Source organism: Lepisma saccharinum, chromosome 20, assembly GCF_977018435.1.
Source record: "Lepisma saccharinum chromosome 20, izLepSacc3.1, whole genome shotgun sequence".
Taxonomy (NCBI): domain Eukaryota; kingdom Metazoa; phylum Arthropoda; class Insecta; order Zygentoma; family Lepismatidae; genus Lepisma; species Lepisma saccharinum.
This window is the reverse complement of record NC_139248.1, coordinates 60,136,949-60,159,679: the sequence shown is the minus strand read 5'-3', so window position 1 is coordinate 60,159,679 and position 22,731 is coordinate 60,136,949. Positions and strand designations below refer to the sequence as shown.

The 22,731-nt window shown below is 37.0% G+C and overlaps 1 protein-coding gene across 1 annotated transcript in view; it reads right to left on the bottom strand.

The window, feature by feature from the left end:
- The window catches only part of LOC146003487 (uncharacterized), a 328,072-nt gene that overhangs the window by 138,654 nt on the left and 166,687 nt on the right, over positions 1-22,731 (bottom strand). Inside the window, exons 4-5 of the mRNA XM_083141777.1 lie at positions 16,741-16,846; positions 14,763-14,831 (exon numbers count right to left, since the gene is read on the bottom strand). Of these exons, the coding sequence (XP_082997903.1) occupies positions 14,763-14,831; positions 16,741-16,846 (175 nt within the window). The remainder of the gene's footprint in view (positions 1-14,762; positions 14,832-16,740; positions 16,847-22,731) is intronic.

Here is a 22,731-nt window from a genome sequence, read left to right as displayed (position 1 = left end):
CAGTTATGCCCGAACATGTGTAAAATTATACAGCAGGCAGGTTATGTTAAGAAGTGGCAGTGGTGTACAGCAAGCAGGTTGTGGGACAGCACTGTTTCACATCACATCTGATATGCAGCAATGTTTCTGTTTTGATACAACACAAGCCCGTGCCTTGCAAGTTCACAATCAGGTGAGGCCTCATAGTGTATCTTGGCCGGGATGCAAGTGGGGTTCCAATTGCTGTACTGGAACCCACAGAAGCTGCATTTCACCAAATCACTGAAATTTGTGTATCCCAGCCCTGTGTTGAGCAGGTGCTCAGGCCTAATAGGATGAGACTTGGGCCAAAGTGTGTACTCACCGGTTGACATGAGAATATAACAATGCCTGTGCTGTATCTGCTTTATATAGGTATATATTTTCAGGACATTGCTCTTTCACTGAACACAACCTTGACAATCCATTCCAGGCATTGCCTATGCTCAAAGATTCTTTAATCTCCACAATCCCAATGCCCTAAACTCTGTCACAAGTTCAATGCCACTGGGTTAGGAATTCTGTGCATTAATCTATACAATCTCAATGCCCTGAACTCTGTCACACATTCAATGTTTCCTGTGCGTGCAGTATTCAGTACCACTGTATTGGGAATTCTGTGCATTAATCTAAACAATCTCAATGCCCTGAACTCTGTCACAAGTTCAATGTTTCCTGTGCATGCAAATATTCAATGCCACTGGGTTAGGAATTCTGTGCATTAATCTATACAATCTCAATGCCCTGAACTCTGTCACAAGTTCAATGTTTTCTGTGCGTGCAGTATTCAGTACCACTGTATTGGGAATTCTGTGCATTAATCTATACAATCTCAATGCCCTGAACTCTGTCACAAGTTCAATGTTTCCTGTGCGTGCAAATATTCAATGCCACTGGGTTAGGAATTCTGTGCATTAATCTATACAATCTCAATGCCCTGAACTCTGTCACAAGTTCAATATTTCCTGTGCATGCAATTGTACAGGCAATATACAGACAGAATTATTTGATTGAAAACTTACAGAGATATATAATATCTAATAGTTATAATACTGATATTTCTTAAATTTATAATATTGAGTACTTACAACTGTAAGCAGTTTTGCCAGTACAATTTGAAACTGCTCAGATTGATTTAAGATCTAAATAATATAACCTGCCTGCTGTGTAATAAGCATGGCCATGCAAAACAATATAAACTGACTGCCGTGAAACAGTGCTGTCCCACAACCTGCTTGCTGTACAGCACTGCCACTTCTTAACATAACCTGCCTGCTGTATAATTTTACACATGTTCGGGCATAACTGCCTGTTGTGTAATAAGCATGGCCATGAAACACTGCCCATCCTAAAACAATGCAGCCCTACAGTTTTTAACCTGCCTGTTGTACTATAACCTACCTGCTGTGTAACATGTTCAATCCCCCAACATGATATTCTCAGTTCTGTTCTAAAACATTATAACCTGCCTGATGTGTAAATCCCTAATACTCGAAAATATTATAACCTGCCTGCTGTGTAATAATATTTATACATGTTAAATCCTAACATAATATTCTCAGTTCTGTTCTAAAATATTATAACCCGCCTGCTGTGTAAATCCCTAATACTCGGGCCTAAAATATTATAACCTGCCTGCTGAGTAATAATGTTTACCCATGTTCAATCCAGAGACATGATACTCTCAGTTCTGTCTTAAAATATTATAACAACATGCCTGCTGAGTAATAATGTTGAGACATGTTCAATCCAGAGACATGATATTCTCAGTTCTGTCTTAAAATATTATAACCTGCCTGCTGAGTAATAATGTTGAGACGTATTCAATCCAGAGACATGTCTCAGCTCTGTCTTAAAATATTATAACCTGCCTGCTGTGTAATAATGTTTACCCATGTTCAATCCAGAGACATGATACTCTCAGCTCTGTCTTAAAATATTATAACCTGCCTGCTAAGTAATAATGTTGAGACATGTTCAATCCAGAGACATGATACTCTCAGCTTTGTTTTTATAACCTGCCTGCTGAGTAATAATGTCAATCCAGAGACGTGATACTCTCAGCTTTGTTTTTATAACCTGCCTGCTGAGTAATAATATTGATGCATGTTCAATGTCTTAAAATATTATAACCTGCCTGCTGTGTAATAATGTTGATGCATGTTCAATCTAGAAACATGATACTCTCAGCTCTGTTTAAAATATTATAACCTGCCTGATGTGTAATAATGTTTACCCCTGTTCAATCCAGAGACAAGATACTCTCAGCTCTGTCTTAAAATATTATAACCTGCCTGCTGAGTAATAATATTGATGCATGTTCAGTCCAGAGACATGTTCAATCCAGAGACGTAATACTCTCAGCTTTGTTTTAAAATATTATAACCTGCCTGCTGAGTAATAATGTTGATGCATGTTCAATCCAGAAACAGTTCTGTCTTAAAATATTATAACCTGCCTGCTGAGTAATAATGTTGATGCATGTTCAATCCAGAAACAGTTCTGTCTTAAAATATTATAACCTGCCTGCTGTGTAATAATATTGAGACATGTTCAATCCAGAAACATGATACTCTCGGTTAGGGCCTATAGTTTTAATATTATAACCTGCCTGCTGTGTAATAATGTTGAGACATGTTCAATCCAGAAACAGTTTTGTTCTAAAATATTATAACCTGCCTGCTGTGTAATAATGTTTACACATGTTCAATCCAGAAACATGATACTCTCGGTCCGGGCCTATAGTTTTAATATTATAACCTGCCTGCTGTGTAATAATATTTATCCATGTTCAATCCAGAGACATGATACTCTCTAATATTATAACCTGCCTGCTGTGTAATAATGTTGAGACATGTTCAATCCAGAGACATGATACTCTCAGTTCTGTCTTAAAATATTATAACCTGCCTGCTGTGTAATAATGTTGAGACATGTCAATCCAGAGACATGATACTCTCAGTTCTGTCTTAAAATATTATAACCTGCCTGCTGTGTAATAATGTTGAGACATGTTCAATCCAGAAACATGATACTCTACTCTCAGTTCTGTCTTAAAATATTATAACCTGCCTGCTGTGTAATTTGACACATGTTCAATCCAGAGACTCAGTTAGGGCCTACAGTTTTAATTTCAGAATTAACACAGGTGCCCATATACAAATAATTTCGTTCTGGGCTGATGGGATGACCCGGCATGGCTCACAGTACAACATACTCAAATTTTGAAAAAATCGATAATTTTTTGAATTTTGATTATCTCTGGAACCATGAACGCTAGAGACATGGGGCTTGGTGATTTCTCATGGGCATTTCAAGATGCAACTTTTTGATCTCTATAAATTTTTCAAAATATCTTGTTGTTCTCTAGATCTTGAATAACTTGCCTATTTTTCAAGATAGGAGCATGGGGGTTGTTTATTTCAATTCTGGATGCTGTTTAGAAGTTTTTTGAAAAAATCGATAATTTTTTTGATTTTGTGATTTCTCAAAAACTATAGGGCCTAGAGACTTGAAATTTTTTCAGGGGGATTCTATGCATGATTCTCTACATTTTTTGTCTCTATAATTTTCCTGATAGATGCAATATTTAAGCTGCAAATGTCCAATTTATGTCTGTTCTATAAATAGAATTTTTCAGAAAGTCCAATATTAACAAAGTTGTTAATATTTTGAGAACTATGCATGTAAGGGGGCTCTAACAAGCAAATATATGTTTGTTAGGCACCACTGAACAACATACTAAAACTTTCAAAAAATCGATAATTTTTTTCAAATTTAATTATCTCAGAAACTATAGGTGATGGAGACCTGGAATCTTTTCAGATGTTATACATGTACAATTCTCTATGTTTTGTGTCTCTATAATTTTTTCAAAAAAACCTATAATTATACCTACAAACTTGAATAACTAAAAAAATAATGCATGTGACAGGCACGGGGGGTTGAGATTTGAACTCTCCTGGCTGTTGTACATGTTTTTGAAGATGCAGATGTTTTACATGTACAATTCTCTATGTTTTGTGTGTACTCAGATCTTCTGGCTGTTGTATATTTGATTATTAGAAATTTTCAACAACTGTACAGTGGTGTAAACATATAGACTTAAATTATACAGCAGGCAGGTTATACCTCAGAGTTCAACTGCTTACAAGTGTATAAATATTTTCCCATGTATAAAATTATAAGCTCATAGAATAGGTACAATCCCTGTGAAACTGCTCAGAAACATCAATAAATTAATTTTATACGGCATGCAAGAATCCCAGTGCAATCCCATTAGGCCAAGTGAATACTTTCAACCTGATGAATCACATTAGGCCAAGTGCATGAATTAGTTTAAGTGCATATGGATTGCCCAAGACATGCAGATGGTAGTAATATTTCAGAATATAACACAGCTTGGAAAATCACACCTACAACTGTACAATACTTATATGAAGCTGCAACCTGGCCTGAATCTACACCACCTATTGCCTGTTATTTTGATGCATTTGATTTTATAACTACAAACACAGGCATGGTGTATAGAGGGTCAGATTTTGTCCGCACAGGAAATTTCCACAATAGAGGTATTATTGATTTGAATAAGATTATGATGTATCTGTTGGATCAAAAATCTAAAAATTGTAGTGCTGATTATTCTATGAAAACTGTTGTGTGTAAAGATTGCAACTGTGCATATAGATCTTAGATATATTATGCATGCACCATGTCATTCTTTGAGAGAAGAGGCATTGCAAGATGTATTAGATCTGAATCTCTTATTGAGGGTTTCAGAATTAGATTCTCAACACTGTCAGAGCATGATGTGTTTGCCATCAACAATGAAACAGTGGGCACTTGACAACACACAATGTTTCAAATATCTTAACCTAAGGATGATTAGGGGGTTTGAGTGTAATGTGTATAATACCTATAGAAGAATTGTTGCTTTCTATTATTACAGCAATTTTTCCTATTATGGGCACTGGTTCACAAATTATACAAAGCTAAGAGGATGCTATGATTTTGAGATCCTTCTTAATCAGAGCTCAAATTAGAAATATTTCAGATCTTTGCAGCTATATCTGGACAGGTTCCATAGGTCAGAATTTGTTACAACACACAGTAGGATGTTGTATAGTAGTACAGATTTCAATCATCACCTGCAATCTTTTGATGCATACAATTCTCAGATAATAAACACAAATGAGGTTATCATGTATCTTCTTCAGCAAAAATTTAAAAATTGCAGCATTGGGTGCTTTAATAGGATAATAAAATCATAGAATATATTTACAGAATGTGAGTGCGGGAAACCACTAAGCTGCATGCCTCTGCTGTTGAGATAGCCCAGCCTAACATGTAATATTGTTTGCAGGTTGATTCAAGATGCAAACATTTTTTGAAAGAAGGGATATTTCCAGATACATCAAATCCAAATCTCTTGTTCCAGAATTTAAATTGAGATTCTCAAAATTGTAAAATGTATTGTGTGCTCCATAATGCTTACATAATTTGTGGAGAGCCTGTTTCTGGTGCACAGGGTCTAGCTCCTGGTCTAGAAAATTACAAAATATGGTCTTGCAATCTAAGTTATACAGGGCAATCACACAAATATTTCCATTCAATTTTGTTTGGAAATGTTGATGACTGTGCAGAACAAGTATAAGTGAAATATTCCATGCTATATTTTCTATGGCATTTTGGGCATATTTTTGTGATAATTCTGCTTTTGTCTGGATTTTGATGCTTAACCCAATTGGGGCTGGATATATTCTTATTGCATTGATTACAATATTTTTGATTCGGCATTTTTGTTGTTTGTTTATTATATACAATTTCCTGGGATTCAAATCAAAATTCTATGCTGGATAAAAATATCAATTGGGTTCAACAGTGTGATTTGTGTGTGTGTGTATGTATGTGTATGTGTGTATGTGTGCTAATATTTTTGGCTTTGGTATTTATATAAAATTTCTTGGGGTTCAAATCAAAACTCTATACTGGATAATAATTTGTTGCACAGCATGATGCAATACAGAAATAGGCCACAACTTGGCCACAAATAGACCGGAAGTGGTCAAACCGGAAGTGGACCGGAAGTGGACCGGAAGTGGACCGGAAGTGGACCGGAAGTGGACCGGAAGTGGACCGGAAGTAAATATGTGTGTGTGGGTGTGTGTGGGTGTGTGTGGGTGTGTGTGGGTGTGTGTGGGTGTGTGTGGGTGTGTGTGGGTGTGTGTGGGTGTATGTGGGTGTGTATGTGTGTCGTGGCCTAGTTTTATGTGTGGCCATCAAGAGGGGCATATTTTTGACAAGTTTATGGACAACAATCTCACAGAAGTGCCTTTTTGTAAGTATAGGCACATCAATCTGAGGGGGCTCTTCCTTTCTCATGGAATCCATGAGGGCTTTTTTACAAAAATCTTGGATTAGAGGGGGGTGCTACACTTGAGCAAAAAGCTCATATGCTCATGTTAAGCTAGTTTTAAGTGTAGCCAAATATGCTTGGGGAGAGCTCTTCCTTTCCTGGGTTTATAATAGCACATTTCACACTACTGACGTAAGTAGTTCGTGGTTGCCAAATCGAACAACTAGACCTAAATTGGAGTTAAAACCAGTCTTTGGGAGCTAGATTACGAAATTGAAATTGTGCTCGCTGCACTTATTTTAACCCTTACTATCTAGGAAAAGTAATCCAAGCTGTTTGCCATATATTCGACCAAGTAAAATATCCATGGCCTCCACACAAACATATAAAGTGATATCAATTTCACTGCACTCAATGTAACTATTATAATTTTAGCTCGGAAGTTGATGAAAAATCATATATCTTTTATTGGCCTTGAACACAATGCTAATCATTATAGTAGTCCGTCTCCCTTCAGATAGACCCAGAAAACGTTTTTGTATTTTGCATTTTCCGGTCTTTTTTGGCCATTAGGTAATGTATTTCAGTATTTTGTGTCATTTTTATTAATCCGCTCTACAGCCCGTAAAGACCTTGGCCTTCTCCCAACTGCCAGTCTCCCTCCCACTGTCCTCCCTAGAGGTGTGGAGTTCTTCAACCGGTAATGGGGGTGACTTGGGGTCAGCACGTCGAACCCCCAGCCGTCGTAGGAGATTTCCGAGACTGTGTTACTCGTAGCTTCCCAATTTCCTGACGATGGTGGGTTGCCACCGGTCCTACGCACAGGCCGAGAACCTAGAGACTGAACCCAGGCGGATTCGAACCCATCTCGTTCCTCAGTTGAAACCCAAAGCACAGCACAAAGGAGGAGGTCCTTTTTGTTACATTGCTAAAATCATTTTTGTGTTTCTTTTAGCTCCTTCCCTGTAGTTTCATAAATTTTAAATGCATTTCATATCATAACTTACATGTTTAAATTTCCTAGCATGGTCTTTAGCAAGTACCTACAACATTAATCGAAAATATGGTCAATGCAAAAGTACAATATTATAGACTCCTGTTTAACTAAAATGTTTGGCAATTAATTGTGGTGCATATATTGATGAGAGAGACCGAGCAAACGTTAGAATCCATGCTAATACATCGCCTCTCCACACAGTACACTGACCCAATCGTGCAACCAATATCTAGCCTACCGCTGGCCTAGCAGTGACATTCCTCCGTCGCTACCGGGTTCGTCCACCCGGAGCTAATGAACCCGGTAGTAGACGAATGAAAACCTGCAGGATAAACCCTTTATGACAAAGAATAAAACGTCGCCTTTAAAAGGTGATATTGGGACAGTTATCGTTAATCACGAAAACCGACGGGAGGAACCTTGCAGAGGACAAGCTAAAGAATAACTGGAAGAGGAAATCTAGTAAAGCGAATGCTCCTGGCGGCATCCGATCCGGAACCACATCCAAAAGGAGCAGGCGCGAATCCACGGGGAGGGCTAGAGGGGCGATCGCCCCTCCCAACTGCCATAGTTCGGATATATATATTAATATAATATATTATATAATATATTATATATTATATAATATATAATATATTATATAATATATATAATATTATAATATAATATAATAATATTCAAGACTCATTCTTTCTGTATTTTTATCACGACGTTTAACAGGCTCGAGAAGTGCACTTTATGCTCATAATAGGCTAATCGGAACTGGACCTACAGTTTAAATTTGGATCAGAATGAGTCCACAAGGTGCCTTAAAAGGGAATCGGACCTGAGACCACTGCAGGGAATGCGTTTTTATTTATTTGTTTATTCTTTTTACTCCTCATATCTGACCTTCAGTTTATCGTAACAATGGGAGGAATTATAATAACAAAATGACGTAGGAAAGCGTGGCGAAGTGGGCGAGGGTCAACGGCGTATTATTTTTTTTAAAAATGTAATAAATAGAGTTGAGAAAAATAGATGGAAGGGGCTATGTTTTGTGAGCTTAAAAAACTAACATTATGTTTTCAACCAGTTATAAATTCTAGTGAAATATTACAATTTGAATGAATAGGCCTACGTCAACTATTTAGCATTTTTAATGAACAGGGTGGTAGCCATCTGCTTTTACAATATCCAGGAAGCCAAACAACAACAATGAAACGTTCTCTTACATAGGTAGATAAGCATAAACACAATTTTTGACTTCTCATAATTTAGCGGTTCGAGAACACCGAGAAACAACAGAAAAGTAAGGAAACCTAACGTATTTGGTGAAATTTCTTTCGAGATATGACCAATTACCACAAGAACATTTCAGACGTACAGTAAAATGAGATTAAAAATAATTATCCACGTTCTGAAATTTAAAATGATCTGATACACGTAATGAGCAACGAAGTCAAAATGGCTATATTAAAAATAGGTAAAATTAGCTAAGTCCAGAGATTTACTAACTTCACGTTCTGTTTCGTTCGAAACTACCACTTTTGCATTCTAGATTATTTTGTAAGTGATCGTGACCTAACACACAATAGCACAACAACGTTTAACATTGTTATTGTTCATTCTTGAAGTTCGTTACAGTAGCTATGAGACTACATCCAAGAACTGACGGCCCGACGCGTATAAGAAATCTATTCTACTTTTACTGCAAGTGAAAGTTCTTAATACCGGATTTCCATTCAAAAGTGAAGAGATGTTGGCTGGCTGCTTCAGCATAGTAAGTAAGTTTTTGAATTTTATTATTTTCAGTCGCTTTACTGTAATTTCTAGCTAATAGCGACGATGCGGATGAGTGATGATGAGATTAAATTAAAGAAAGGACACCTATAAGGACACCCGTCCCCAGATCGAGATTCGAACACGGGAACTCCTATGCCAAGATCGAAAGTCGGCCGCTTAACACACTCGGTCACCGAATTGGCGTGTTTATGTTATTAATGCTGCATTGATTTGGCTTATTTTACTTAGCTTTTCTGCCACTTTTGGCTACTCGCGAAGATGGTGATGATGATGATGATGGGACAGTCACAAAGAACATCCATTCCCAGGCCGGCATTCGAACCCGGGACCCTTATTAATGCTACATATGTTCAAAGGAGTTTGTCTGTAAAATAGACAACCCATGTGGCCAACAGTGCTAAAGCCTGCCAACCAGATTTCAGTTAGATGGCGCCTAGTGAACTCATCGAATCCCATCGCCGCTGCTGCATACAGCTTGATAGATTATATTGCAGAATGGATGCTAGTTATTCTCTTTATCTGTTATTTTATCTACTAGTTATATTCTGTGTGTCATATTTTGTGCTAACAAAATATAACAAACAGGATTTTCCTGAAGTAACTTGGATCCTTGCTGTAACACGATTATGCCTTGTTTCCATATTAAACACACTATAGTTGCTGACCAAGGCAATTTTTTAAAAGCACTTTACACGTTACGTTTTCACCCTATATCTCATGGATTCCTGTTATTTGGATGGCAAGAAAAACTGTAGGACCTCTACCGATAAGGTTTTGCGCTACCGTTTGGTAGGAGACGTCGTGGAAGTTCCACCTAGGACAATGGGCCTGCCTCTGCGTTGGTGGCCCTATACTACGTGTGATAGACATGACGTTTTCCGAGCTGTACGAGTTCGACAGCTCTGGAATATTGCTGGGACGGGAAGGTCCTACGTTTGCTCAACATTCACTGTTGTTATGCTGGGGTGAACTTGGCCAGCTTGCCACAGTAAAATTACAGTAATAACAGTAATCCCTGAGATTTTCCCACGTTACTTCAGAAAATGTAGGTGTGTAATAAAGTAAGTCTTCATAGCCAGTGTGTAGGTATGCAGATAGTAGGTATGTAATGTAGAACCACTAACGGTTCTTCCTTTTGGGTCTGCGAAGTAATTCCTTACGCTTGTAGGTTAGGTTGAGTGATAGGTATTTCAAGTGCTCTCTGCAACTTTTATTACCTTAGATTTAAACGTGTCAGTATTTGCAGACTCAAAAGGAAGAATGGTGTATTACAAGACATCGCTGTGAACATGGAAGCGAGATCTTGTTATACGCACAGATGTAATCGACGTTTGTATCGAGTGAATTTGCAATCGATATATCAAGCCAATTGCAGTTGGTTCTCCGGCGCAAGGCTGTTAGGTACAAATAGCCTTGCGTCCCTCTTCCAACTTAGAAAAAAGGCCCTCACAGATGGTAGAGACTTTGACGCAGTTGTGAGGCTTTTAACTGATATCTACCTTTACCAACGCTAGTTTTCCGTATCTTTTCAGGACTTTAAGAGACCTACATCGATAGAATTATGGATATCTATTGCACAGACAGGAAAGCATTTCTGATGTCTAACTTCACGGTCTCAAAATCAACAGCACAAGATCCATTCCAGGTCCAGAATTGTGGATTCTGAACTTGGAGCCAACTCCCGAAAAATTAGGAAATATTTCGGAGATCAAAAGACTATGCAGATGACGTAATAATTGTAATAGAAGGTAATTCAAGAAAAGAGTTGGAAAGAAAGTCCAGTATTGAGATAAACCCTCTTGAGGACTTGTGTTATACGGCGAAATTGACGAGGTGTGAAATTACGAGAATTGCAACAATGACATGGATTACGTAACTTCAAAAGCTGAGCCTGTAGTAAATATAGGCTATTGGTAGCAATAGGTTCGAACACATTCACACTCCCTACGTCGCTTATAAACCCATACATGTTCAAAATCTACAGCGCGATTGTTTCTTTCGACGGACCAATCTGAGAAGACTACCTAAAATATACAACATCCAGGAGTGGTAAAAAGTATGGATTAACAGCCACCACAGCAGGAGACTGTACCACTTCTTCCCATGCAAAAGAGAGAGGCTGATGACGACAGATTGCTGTCGTTGACGTCTCCTACGGTAAATTGTCGACCGAATTCACAGTTTCCAAATTCCTCACCACACATAATAACTTTATGTTTAAGTGTTGCATCATATGAGTGATGCTTCTGTCTATCCATTTTTAATATCCGTTTGATGGGCACTTTGCAAAAGCTTGCTCACTGACCACCACATTACTTCAAAGACCATAAGAACAATCCACAGAGTCCACTGAAAATAGATTGACTCTTTCTTGTGAAATGTTGATTGTTCTAACACAGCACATTGAAAGGAAACATAATTTCGTTAAGGAAGATTTTTTTTTTTTACCAATACTTGAACTTCGGTAAAACATCGAGAAGAAAACAGATTAATGAAATTTGCAAATACTTCATTCTACAGATATATTGCACAAATACCATGGCATATTTATCCACAGGGTTAGAATTCAAATTGAATTGAAAAAAAATTAACAATAACAGTCCCTTTTTCTCAGGAGCCAGTTCTTTATTATTATTATTATTATTATTATTATTATTATTATTAAATATTTGCAAATATGGTCTAAGAAGACATGAATCCAATGCAATAATTCTAATACGTATATGGCCGACTCTACCATATCGCCACAGATTTTAAAATTCGGCTAGAACAGTGAAAAAATTTAATGGCATTTTTATTATTATGATGTGATGTTACACTCAAACATTAAAAAATACATACTGTGCTCGTCACTAAAAAAAAGGTAATGGAAATTTCCATAAGTGAACTACAAATATTAAAAAGAAACATTTTTTAGCACTGAATTTGAAAATTCAGGCAACAGGTAAAATTTTCAGGTGACCTGTATTTGTATATCCCTTTTATGTATACATACTCTGATCAATACGCCACCGAATACAAGGTTCACCTAAATTTTCAAGATAAAAGACCAGGGAAAAATATATACCTGAAATTCGAAGAAATACGGTATTTAAATATAATAATTCCTTTGCTGACGCATCCCCAGTTTACGTCTACATGCGTTGTCTACACGTAATCTACGCGTAGATTACATTGGGTTGTAGTTTACATAGACTACGTAGACAATCTAAAGTGCATTGAAATTAATTTTCAAGGGTTTCATGAAAGGAGAGTGACATTTTCAACTATATTGGTTCCTAACGAACTTAAAATAATTCTATTTACAACAAAATTTCTCTTCTCTCATCAATTATGGAAGAAGATAAATTGTATGCAAAAAACAACAACAGATGGCAGTCGTGAGACAAGAGTGGTCTTTTTCCCATAAAACACTAGAATATTTCCTACGTTAGGTTTTTTTCCTATGTGAGAAACTGTTCGAATTTGGAGGAATGAGTAGGAAAAGTTCTCCTTGCACATCAGCAACTGATACGCAGTATAATTTTCTATTTCTTCCACGGCGCCCTTTGCTATGTTATCACCTTTCGCCATGTTGTTTACATAGATTACGTAATCTACGTGTAGAATGTAGACTTTCGTTGTTTACGCATAGACGTACATCACGGCATGCCTGAAGATTTTGTATCTATTCACTTTGAGATGCAAAATTTAAAGAACGGATCTGTACTTTGCATTCTGATCTCACAAAGGGCTCCGCAATATGCTGCTACTCCAATAGATAACAATATAGTACAATAACAACCATCCATTCCACTCTGGACACCTTTAAGAAGCTAATCCGTAGAGCATAGCTGTCTCCTGCTAAAGGAACCATATATTGTTCACATAAAACAGTGCAATTGTAGGTTCCGTGAGGTACCCGACTCTGAAATTCGCCCCTCCAAACAGTAAATTCTGGATCCGCCACTGAACAGGAGGCGCAGTTGCAATCACGTGAGGCTGCAGGACTCCCATCAGCCATCGCGACAGTGTCACCGCAGTTAAGTTTCGGAACCATAATGGCGCGAGTTTCTTTTAAAATGCGTGATTTCCTTACTCCTGTCATTCCTTACTTTATCCTCTGTAAGATATGTGTAAAACATAGACGTATTCTCAGAAATGTCATATTTACATGGATGTACGATATACAGGACAAGTGTGGGCCTCCCCGATGGCGCAGTGGTAGCGTCGTCACCTTGTAACCAAGGGGTCCCGGGTTCGATACCCGTTGGAGGCGCATAGTGGTTCGGATCCCACTTTAAACTGTAGGACCAGTCCCGATTAGCCTTACTGTGCATAAAGTGGACTTAAAACACCAAATCAATCAACAGCACAAGTTTGTTTCACGACTCCTGTCTATTTCTATTTAACTATTGGCAATTAATTGTGGTATATTTTTTTTGCTTCAGAAAACAAAGTACTTAGGGTGAATCATATATTCGTTTGGATCAATCTTGCTCAGTTGTCTGCTGGTGACGTCAGCACATATTCCCGTGATGTTTTGAGTATCGAAACGTTCATTATTAACCATTGGGTATACCGTGTATTATTTACACATTAACATGTTATCTGAAAGCTCTTAGTAATATTGTATAAACGGAGAGAATATTTTCAAGCAGACGTAATGACAATACATTTATACTTCACTGATAGCAAGCTTACCCTTTTGCCCATAGGTGGCAGCAGAATAGACTAACTTTATTATTGGAAAAGAAGCAGAAAAACGGAAGCTTAATCGAGTAGTATGCAAGACAGTGATGTATACTTATTAATGCAAAGAAGAAATGTACGAAATATAAGTATTTATTGACAAGTTAACAAGAATTTATAGTCATAATTGAACTCCATATGAAAAGAATGTTGCAGTTCTTACTTAACTAAGGAGTTGAACAAAGCGTAGATGGAATACATAAAATCAGAATTTGTGTGCCACTACAATAAAAGTTTATCACCAGTGGCCGACAGAGATTTATTTCTGTGGTCGAATGTGTAGAAAATGGATTACTGAAATACGTAAATGGGTTTACCCAATTCCGTTTACTTTCTCTATTTTGCTACTACATCCATTTATCTGCTCTTTCTAGTTTACTCTATTTCTCTATATTTTTTCTTCCTTTTCTCTCTTTTTTCGTCTGTTTCCTTTCTCTTTCTCTCCCTACTTTTTCTACCAGTTCCTCTTTCGTTTTTTCTATTTCTCTTTCTTTTTTTCTATTTATTTCATCTCTCTTTCTTCCTCTTCTACTGTTCCTCCCTTCCTATTTCCTCTCTATCTTTCGTGACGTTTTCTCTTTCATTTCTCCCTCTTTCTTTCCCTTGTTTTTCTCTCCCTGTTCAAAAGCTTTCACTTTTTTCTCTTCTCTCCTTGTTTATTCATCTCTCTCTCTCTGTATTTTCTCTGTCTCTTCTAGCAGTTTTTCTGTGACTGCTAGTCGTCAACAGTAATCATATTTCAAGGTTTCGAAAGTTTAAAAATTCACATAAAAATTATGATATTTATAAAATTGACAAAGAAAGAACAATAGCTTGCTTTTTCAAAATATATCTGTAATTATAATACTTTTAATACATAATTATTGTGCTACTTACAAAGTATGTAGACTCTCAAGCGACAGGTCCTCAATCCTCAACGTTGGGAACACATTTCCTGTCAAGTCACTGAAATAAAACAATCTGAATTATTGTTTAGTAATTATTGTTTAAATTATCGATATTTAGCTCATACTTCCATAACACGCTTAACTGGGTAAAGAAATTACTCGGGAGATGGTGGGTTTAAACCCAATGGGTGGCTATCTTGAAAAGTACATTCTACAGAGCATTCCCAGGCATTCGCTACGAGACTCGGTGGCAAGCGGCCCGGCATCAACGCTTGTATTTCCCGGTGTATGTATGATGACTTTTTTTCCTTTACCTTTTCCTTGAGGTTAGTAGAACAAAAAAGCCAGATAGATAAATCAACAGCGTAACTAACTATTTTTCTTTGAAGAATTTTTACGACAGACCGTAATTGTATTTCAAACAAGTAAATCATTACACTTAGATTCATTAGCATAGTCCTACAACGTTTTTAGAGGCAATTGGCAGATTCCGTGACAGAATACTACCATAATGTCAGGAGAAATAATATAAAATATATTAAAGACCCTACAAACAACAAAACCAAAATCGGAAGGTAGTCAATTTTGAACTTTAGCCCTTTCAGGATCATTGAATGTTATCATACGTGCGTTATTTTCATCCTTAAGCTAATGAAAATATTTACGGTTTAATAAAAAATACATTTCCATTGTACAGCCTGTCCAAGAAGTCCCCGTACCCCTACTTACATGTATCTTGTTGTGACTGTGCAGAAAATTGGCCGGCATACATTAATATTCAACTTTTCATTCGCTCCATACCACAGGAAAATTGTTAGTGAATTAACACAACCTGCTGATTACAACCCTAGAACTTACATGTCTTCAGGTGTTTAATTTAAAATTAGGTACATTTAAAAATGTAAGTATTCAGACAAGGGCGGAACCGCCATAATTCATTTCTTATTCCTTATATTATTGTTGTCATGGTAAGTTCCGGTTGATCTCGTTCGCTTGCAAGTGTCTTAAAAATAGATAAATATGTCTGTTATAATTAGAGCCAGGACCTTTATGTGCTGTACCTACAAAAAAATAATGTCGGGCGCTTCCATTTGGAGTCTCGCAGCTTATGTGTATATCGCCATGTCGACCCAATTCCGTGGTACATTGTTCCCCTAATTTGCACCTAAAACATCAATGCATCTATTCTGGCGAAGTTTTTGAAAAAATCGAAAATTGAAAGAAATGGCACCTATTTTGGTTATTTTTTTGCACTTTTTTGTGCACTTAAGCGGTCAAAAGATTTCATCTAAATATCTGGGTTAATGGCAATTATCTCTAGGGGTAATACGAACTATGAAACAGACTAGTGGTACGTTATGGGTCCAATGTGACCACAAATAAGTCACACATCACACTATGGACATTTCAAAGCAAAATCCTGTACTAATTTGAAACCACCCTGTAGATACCTTGCAGAAGTAAATTAGAACAGGATTGTTGTCTCGGAGTTGTTATGTAGGCATGAAGGCCATATGTGAATCATTTGGCAGTTGCAGTAGCTGAAACAGTATTGTGTATTTTTCGCTACTTAAGGTCATTTTTTTCGTCTTTTGGCTAATCGCGACTATGAAGATGAGTAATGATAACATACGGGTCATTTCCAGAGAATACGCATATCCAGGACGGGACTCGAACACGGCAACTTCAGTGACAAGTCTACAGCTGATAAAGTAAGTTGCAATTTGGCATTGGAGATTAGTATAAATTGTTTACAATAGAGATCAAATTGGAGCTGATTTTATGTTTAGTTTATGCACAGACAGGCTAATCGTTACTGTCTCTCTATATTAACGTTACCCACTGCAATGTACCCTCACCGTGTTTCATAGTCTACCTGAGAAGCCACTGTTTTACTTTCCAAAATGAAGTAGTTCCAACTGAACTACTAGTAAAAAGTAACTTTTTGAAGTTGTACCTGTACTTACAGCAAAGTGATGTTTCCTGGAAGAGCTGGAATCTCCGTCCACTTCTTGTAAGCACAATATACTGAGGTTTCCGTGCATATGCAACCACGCGGGACATCCTGGAGTTCTGGAAAGACGAGAAGAAACATTTTGTCTGTCTGGAACTTCAAGAGAAATGAAACCAAATGCCATTCCTTCTAATACTACTGCTTATTTCCTGGCACACACCGCATGATTTTATTTTGGAGGGGCTGGGATTTTAAAAGTGGATATCAAATAGCTGCGTTCTGAGTAGGGGTGCGATATAGTACTATGATACATAATTAGGATTTTAAACATTCGTTTTTAAAGATATTCAAAGACAAAAATTGGTAATCGAAGGTCATTTTCAATGGGGGGGATGAATTTACTCCTTTTGTTTTCCCCGAGTTCTTTACTGGAGGGGCTGCAGCCTCCCATTACGTGCGCCACTGCTTGCACATGTTTCTTCATATGTGTAAAGAAGTTGGAGCTGTGATTACTGTGTACCCGCGAAATGCTCCATGGACACTAATGCTAATCTGGTTCAGTGGTTACAGAATCTTAGAGCGGACTTAGACAGAATCTTAGACTTGTAAGGTTAATGAATACCATAGTAGCTACTTGATAGAGACTTATTTAAAAACATTTACATTGTCCATAATGCCTTCTGCCAAGCTCCGTGGCGAAATGGTTAGCACAGCAAGGTACGAATTCAGAGGTCCAAGGTTCGAATCCTAGCCTGTGCATGGGTGTTCTTTGTGTATGTCCCTTCATCAATTTCATCATATCATAGCTCATCTTCATATTAGCGATTAGCCAAAAGTGGTAGAAAAGCGAATAAAAATAAACACAAATCAATCAATCATAGTGTCTTTTAAAATGTCCAAGCGAGATATCAATACTATATGTGCGACTATATGGGCCTTGAGTAATAATATCACCTTGTTATTATGTTCCACTTGTCTATTTGGTGCATTGCTTGATAATACAGTAAACCCTCGTTAACACGAATCCTAAGTGACCAAAAAATCAAGAGTTCGTGTTAAAAAAAAAATCGTGCTAACCGGGGACACAAATTTTATTGTTGCAATACAGTTCTTTCTACACATTAACCATTTACAATACGTATTATGTATGTCATCATAGAAAACACTAGTCCAGTACTACAGTTATTAACTTTTTTTAAAAAGTACTCACAGGTCATTTTCTGGTGAAACATTCCTTTATATTGCGCTTTCGCAGACGGGAACGCAAATGCCTGGTAACTTCACGGCCAACTGTACTCATAGGTTCCGTAAAACTAGCGGTCAATTCGAATGTTGCATCTGAACACACAACTGCATTTCTTGGTTAATACGTATAAGCTCATTGTTGGCGCGATTATTGCTATTGTCGAGCAATTGCACCCAAGTTTTAATCTTGATGTTACTCGTACTGGATATGTTTTAAAGAATAGAAAAACACATTTGAACACATTGTTGATCTGAATTTGTTGATTACAATACTGTATAAGTTGATTGTTGACAAGATAATAGAGATTATTGAGCGATTTCTCACATACCTAGGAGAGGAACGACTGAGGAACAACAGAAAAAAAAATTATGAAATACTTTGAAAGTTCGTGTTAAATGAGATCTAATGACGCAACAGACTACAAACAGTTCGTAATTCGTGGTAACCGAAATTCGCGTTAACTGATAAAACCTTCTATGAGATATAATACATCCCTGCCGGAACCAACATTTTGTTCATGTTAACCGAGTGTTCGTCTTAAGCGGGTTTGTGTTAACTAGGGTTTACTGTACACTTAAACCAAATTTTGTTAATTAATTTGATTGTCGTTAATCTCCAACCATCCGTCTTTTCTCCGTATGAATCATCATACATATTTATTGGTCTTCCAGCTTTCACTTTGGTTGTTTATATTCAGCTTCCAATTTGAATCCACAAACATTTACACATTATCCAAATGCATTGCTAAATAACATGTTTGTACATTTGCAAATATTTACTTATTTATCAGGTAAGGATATTAATTTAAAAAATCATACTAATTTCTCTTTACATTTTTTTATTAGCTTGTCCCAGAAGAGAAAGTACAATGTATCCAATCCGAAGATCTGGTGTGTACAGTGTCTCTCAAAAGTTTTAGGACAACGACATTTTAAACTAGGCAACCCAATTTACACAAGCCGTTGGTGGGTTGCGTGCAGAGTTAGGCTCAATTTCAGGGTTGCCACATGCACAATAGATATTTATAAAATACGCGAAAGAAATATAAACAAGTATTATTGTATAAAATTATTAAAAATATCACTATTATATCGCAAATGACAAAATTCTTTCTGAAAGAAAAGAATAGGTTTTTTTTCTAGTATTTCATCGCTGATGAGTCTACAGTAAGGAAAAGAGGTGAGAGGAAACGAAAGGTCACAAAGGAGAGGAGAAAGAGAAAGCGAAAGGAGAAGAGGAAAAGTAGAGGAGAGAAGAAAGATAGGATAGACGAGGAGAGGAGATGTAGTGAGGAGAATGGAAAAAGATTCAAGGTGAGATGAGGAAAAAAGAACAAAGAAGAGAAAAGATGGGGAAAACGAGAGGAGAGGAGAGGAGGAGACGAGAAGAGGGAAGTGGAGAGTAGAGTAAAGGAGAGAAAAAGAGAAGAACGAAAAAAGAGAGAATAGTGCAGTGGAGTCGAACATCTAAGACAGGAAAGGAGATAAGAGGAGTGGAGAAGAGTGGGATGGAGATAAGATGCGAGAAAAGTAGGGAAGGCGATATGAGATAAAAGCAGAACAAAAAGAGGGGAGAGAAGAAGGAGAAGGAACTGGAGAGAAGAGGTAGTTGCAGAAAATATCGTCTGAGCGGCAAGAATGGATGCATTGGTCAAATTATCGACATGAAACATTCAATAACATTTTGAAATGTATTGGAGAATATATTAGATCGGTGCGAAATGCCTTTTGGCTGAGTTCAGAGCAAATTAAAATCTTCCATGTAAGATCTTTGATTTTACCTGCGATTGCACCACTAAAAAATGAACGTAATTTTTATAAATTATAAGAATTATTCAATTTTTCTCCACTTCTCGGTTCGTTGAAATGGAGATTTTGTAATTCAATATTTCTCCTCCCCCCATCGTTAATTCCAAACTGAATCATTCCGTTTCACACGGCGTGGACAATGAACACAATGGGATATGTCTAAAACTTACGAAAATTTTCTGCCCCCGGAAGGGTTTGAACCTACGACCATCAGATTGACAATCCTGAACGGTAACCACTACCCTATAACCTTTAGCTCCTTAAACCAGGTAGAAGAACCACTACACTACGCCTTTACCTTCGAATGAAACAATATTTTTTTTTTAGTATTGTGTCCCTCCAATATTGTAAATGTCGTTTGGTATACGTGTAGTTGAACTTTTACTTTAATTTTGATTTGTTTTCTTGTAGTATAACCGATATCTTCGAGAAATAATTTTCGAAGGGATTAAAAACGGAACTTATTATTGTGATTAGACATTACTAATGGAAAATATCTAGAGGCTTGAATATTACAGGACGATGTTATTTTCCTGTGATACTGTAACAGACAAAATGCTTGTTTACTGATGCAAGTCTCGTGTCCAGAAGAGTCTTATGAAATGTATTTGCTGTTGCGTAAGATAACAGGAAATAATTACACCGTATGCGAACTACCAAATCTGTGCAACGTTATACGTAAACAGGCGGAAAATTTTATTCATAAAATCACTTCACATTTGACAGTGTTAGTCAAGAGAGACTCGTGGGACACTGTTTTAAGGTGCTGGACTAAATCCTTCTAATTTTTCTTCCTCGAAGAACAACAAATTCTAAGGAAGAGCAACAGTGACGATCTTTCTTATTTCTTTTAAATGCTTACACTTTCCTTTAATTGGGTTAAAAATAAATAAGAATATTGCTTGCATTTCTGTCATTGACGTAGACCAGAGAGAGAGACAGACAGACAGACAGACAGATATTACAAAATAGTTCAAATAGTGCGAGCGCCATTAAAATGTCATGATAATTCTATGTTGCGTACTTAGAATTATTCACAATACAATAAAGAACATGTCTAATTGTGAGTTAACAAAAAAAACAATAAGAAAGAGACATTTTCGCATCACGATTGCAGTTCCAAAAATGTCGGGACAGGGATTGAAAGTAACGCACTGTCCTGACTAGATCGGTGAATCGGACGTTTGGTAGCCTTGAATCAATGATTATAAAACTAAAACCACCCAATATTGCAGCTTGAAGACTTTTGCGCAAGAAACAGATTCATTTATACAAGAGCAAAATTGAAATTTTTACACATTTCAAAAATCGACGATGTTATTTTCGTATTTATTTATTTATAGGTTCACAATTAAATATTTTAGGGTTCGAGGGGGAAGCATGGCCCACATGGCCCCTCCCCTGGGTACTGACCTTACGTTGACAGTTGAAGAGAAATTTTGGAGAACCTTTCTATTAAATTTAGTATTTACATTCACCTTATGCTCAGATAGGTTAAACCGTTTATTGACAATCGTGAACTTTTCCTTTAATAGATAATATTTGGTTTTATACGACGGGAGAACATTGGTCGAATTTCCTTTCTTGCTCTTTTGAGAGAATATATACTTCTACAATAGCAATCGCGTTCGGAGACCGTGAAAAAAATGACTTGGTTTTCAAAGGCAGACAAGCTTGGTAGTCTAGCTTGCTCGCGATCAAAGTGACTCACTCACGCTATTCAAGGCCGCTTCTTATCGCAAAACACTGGTCTTCGATGCACAGTGTCTGCACGCAGCACGTTACAAGTGACCAGAGTCGAATTTTAAAGAGAATCTGAAGAATGGTAGATTTCATCAGAGGCGGCTAGGTAGGCACCAGCTCAACTTGCAATAGTTTAAGTGATAATTCCTGACAAACAAAAAACCGTATTGAATAGTTATTGGGATAGTAATACATGTATCCGCTCCTTTTTAACAATGTAAGCTCGTAGACAATCTGTATTCCATTTACGTATATTGACAACTTGGTCAACCGGAGGTTATTTTATCGCCTTCGATAATCGAATTGTCTGATCTATTATTTTTGTTTACCCAGGAACATGCCCTATAGGAGATTTCCCAGACCGGGTTACGCTACTCACCCGTAGCTCCCCAATTTCTTCACGATGGTGGGTTGCCACAGGTCCCATACACAGGTCGAGAACCTAGGGAGTGAGCATAGGCGGACTCGAATCCATGCCGTCCTGCTGTCGGAGGTCACGGAGGAGGACTTTTCTTATTTTACCTTTGGCTAATCGCGACGATGAGGATGAATAATGAATAGAAAAATAAAGAAGGTCACGCAAAATTGAAATTTTTACACATCCTTGCATCCTTGCATTGAACTCAAGTGGGAAAAGGGGTAAAATGAGCATGTCCTGAATTGCCACACATATAAATAGTTATTTCATTAATATTTGTCAATGTCTTTGAAGCAGTACACAATCATAATTACAGTATCATAATTTATGATCTTATATATAAAAATATCAATTTCATTATAAATTCCATATGCAGAAAATTGTAGCCACTAGGCTATATACTGCTATTACAAATAATGTTACCATGCTCTTGTTTAATGGAAGGGATTCTTTTTTAAGGAACATCTAGTATGGAGGATCGAACGTGGGACCGCAATCAATGCTTTCAAGAACTCTAACCAATACATTACGCCCTTTGCTTTCTTGGAGCTACTGTTCCTAATTATTCTGTCGCCTCGATATTGTAAACGTTATTTGCAAAAAATAAGTTAAATACTCAGATATAGCTCTGTACTTCTAGAATTACTTCATACACATGCATTTGAAATTTAACTCTGAATTTCTTTCTTCGTATTAGTATATCTAAGCTTGTGAATATATTTTATTTGTAATTTTATAACGGTTTCATGAACATCAACGAAATAGTTCCTTATAACTTGGAATATGGTG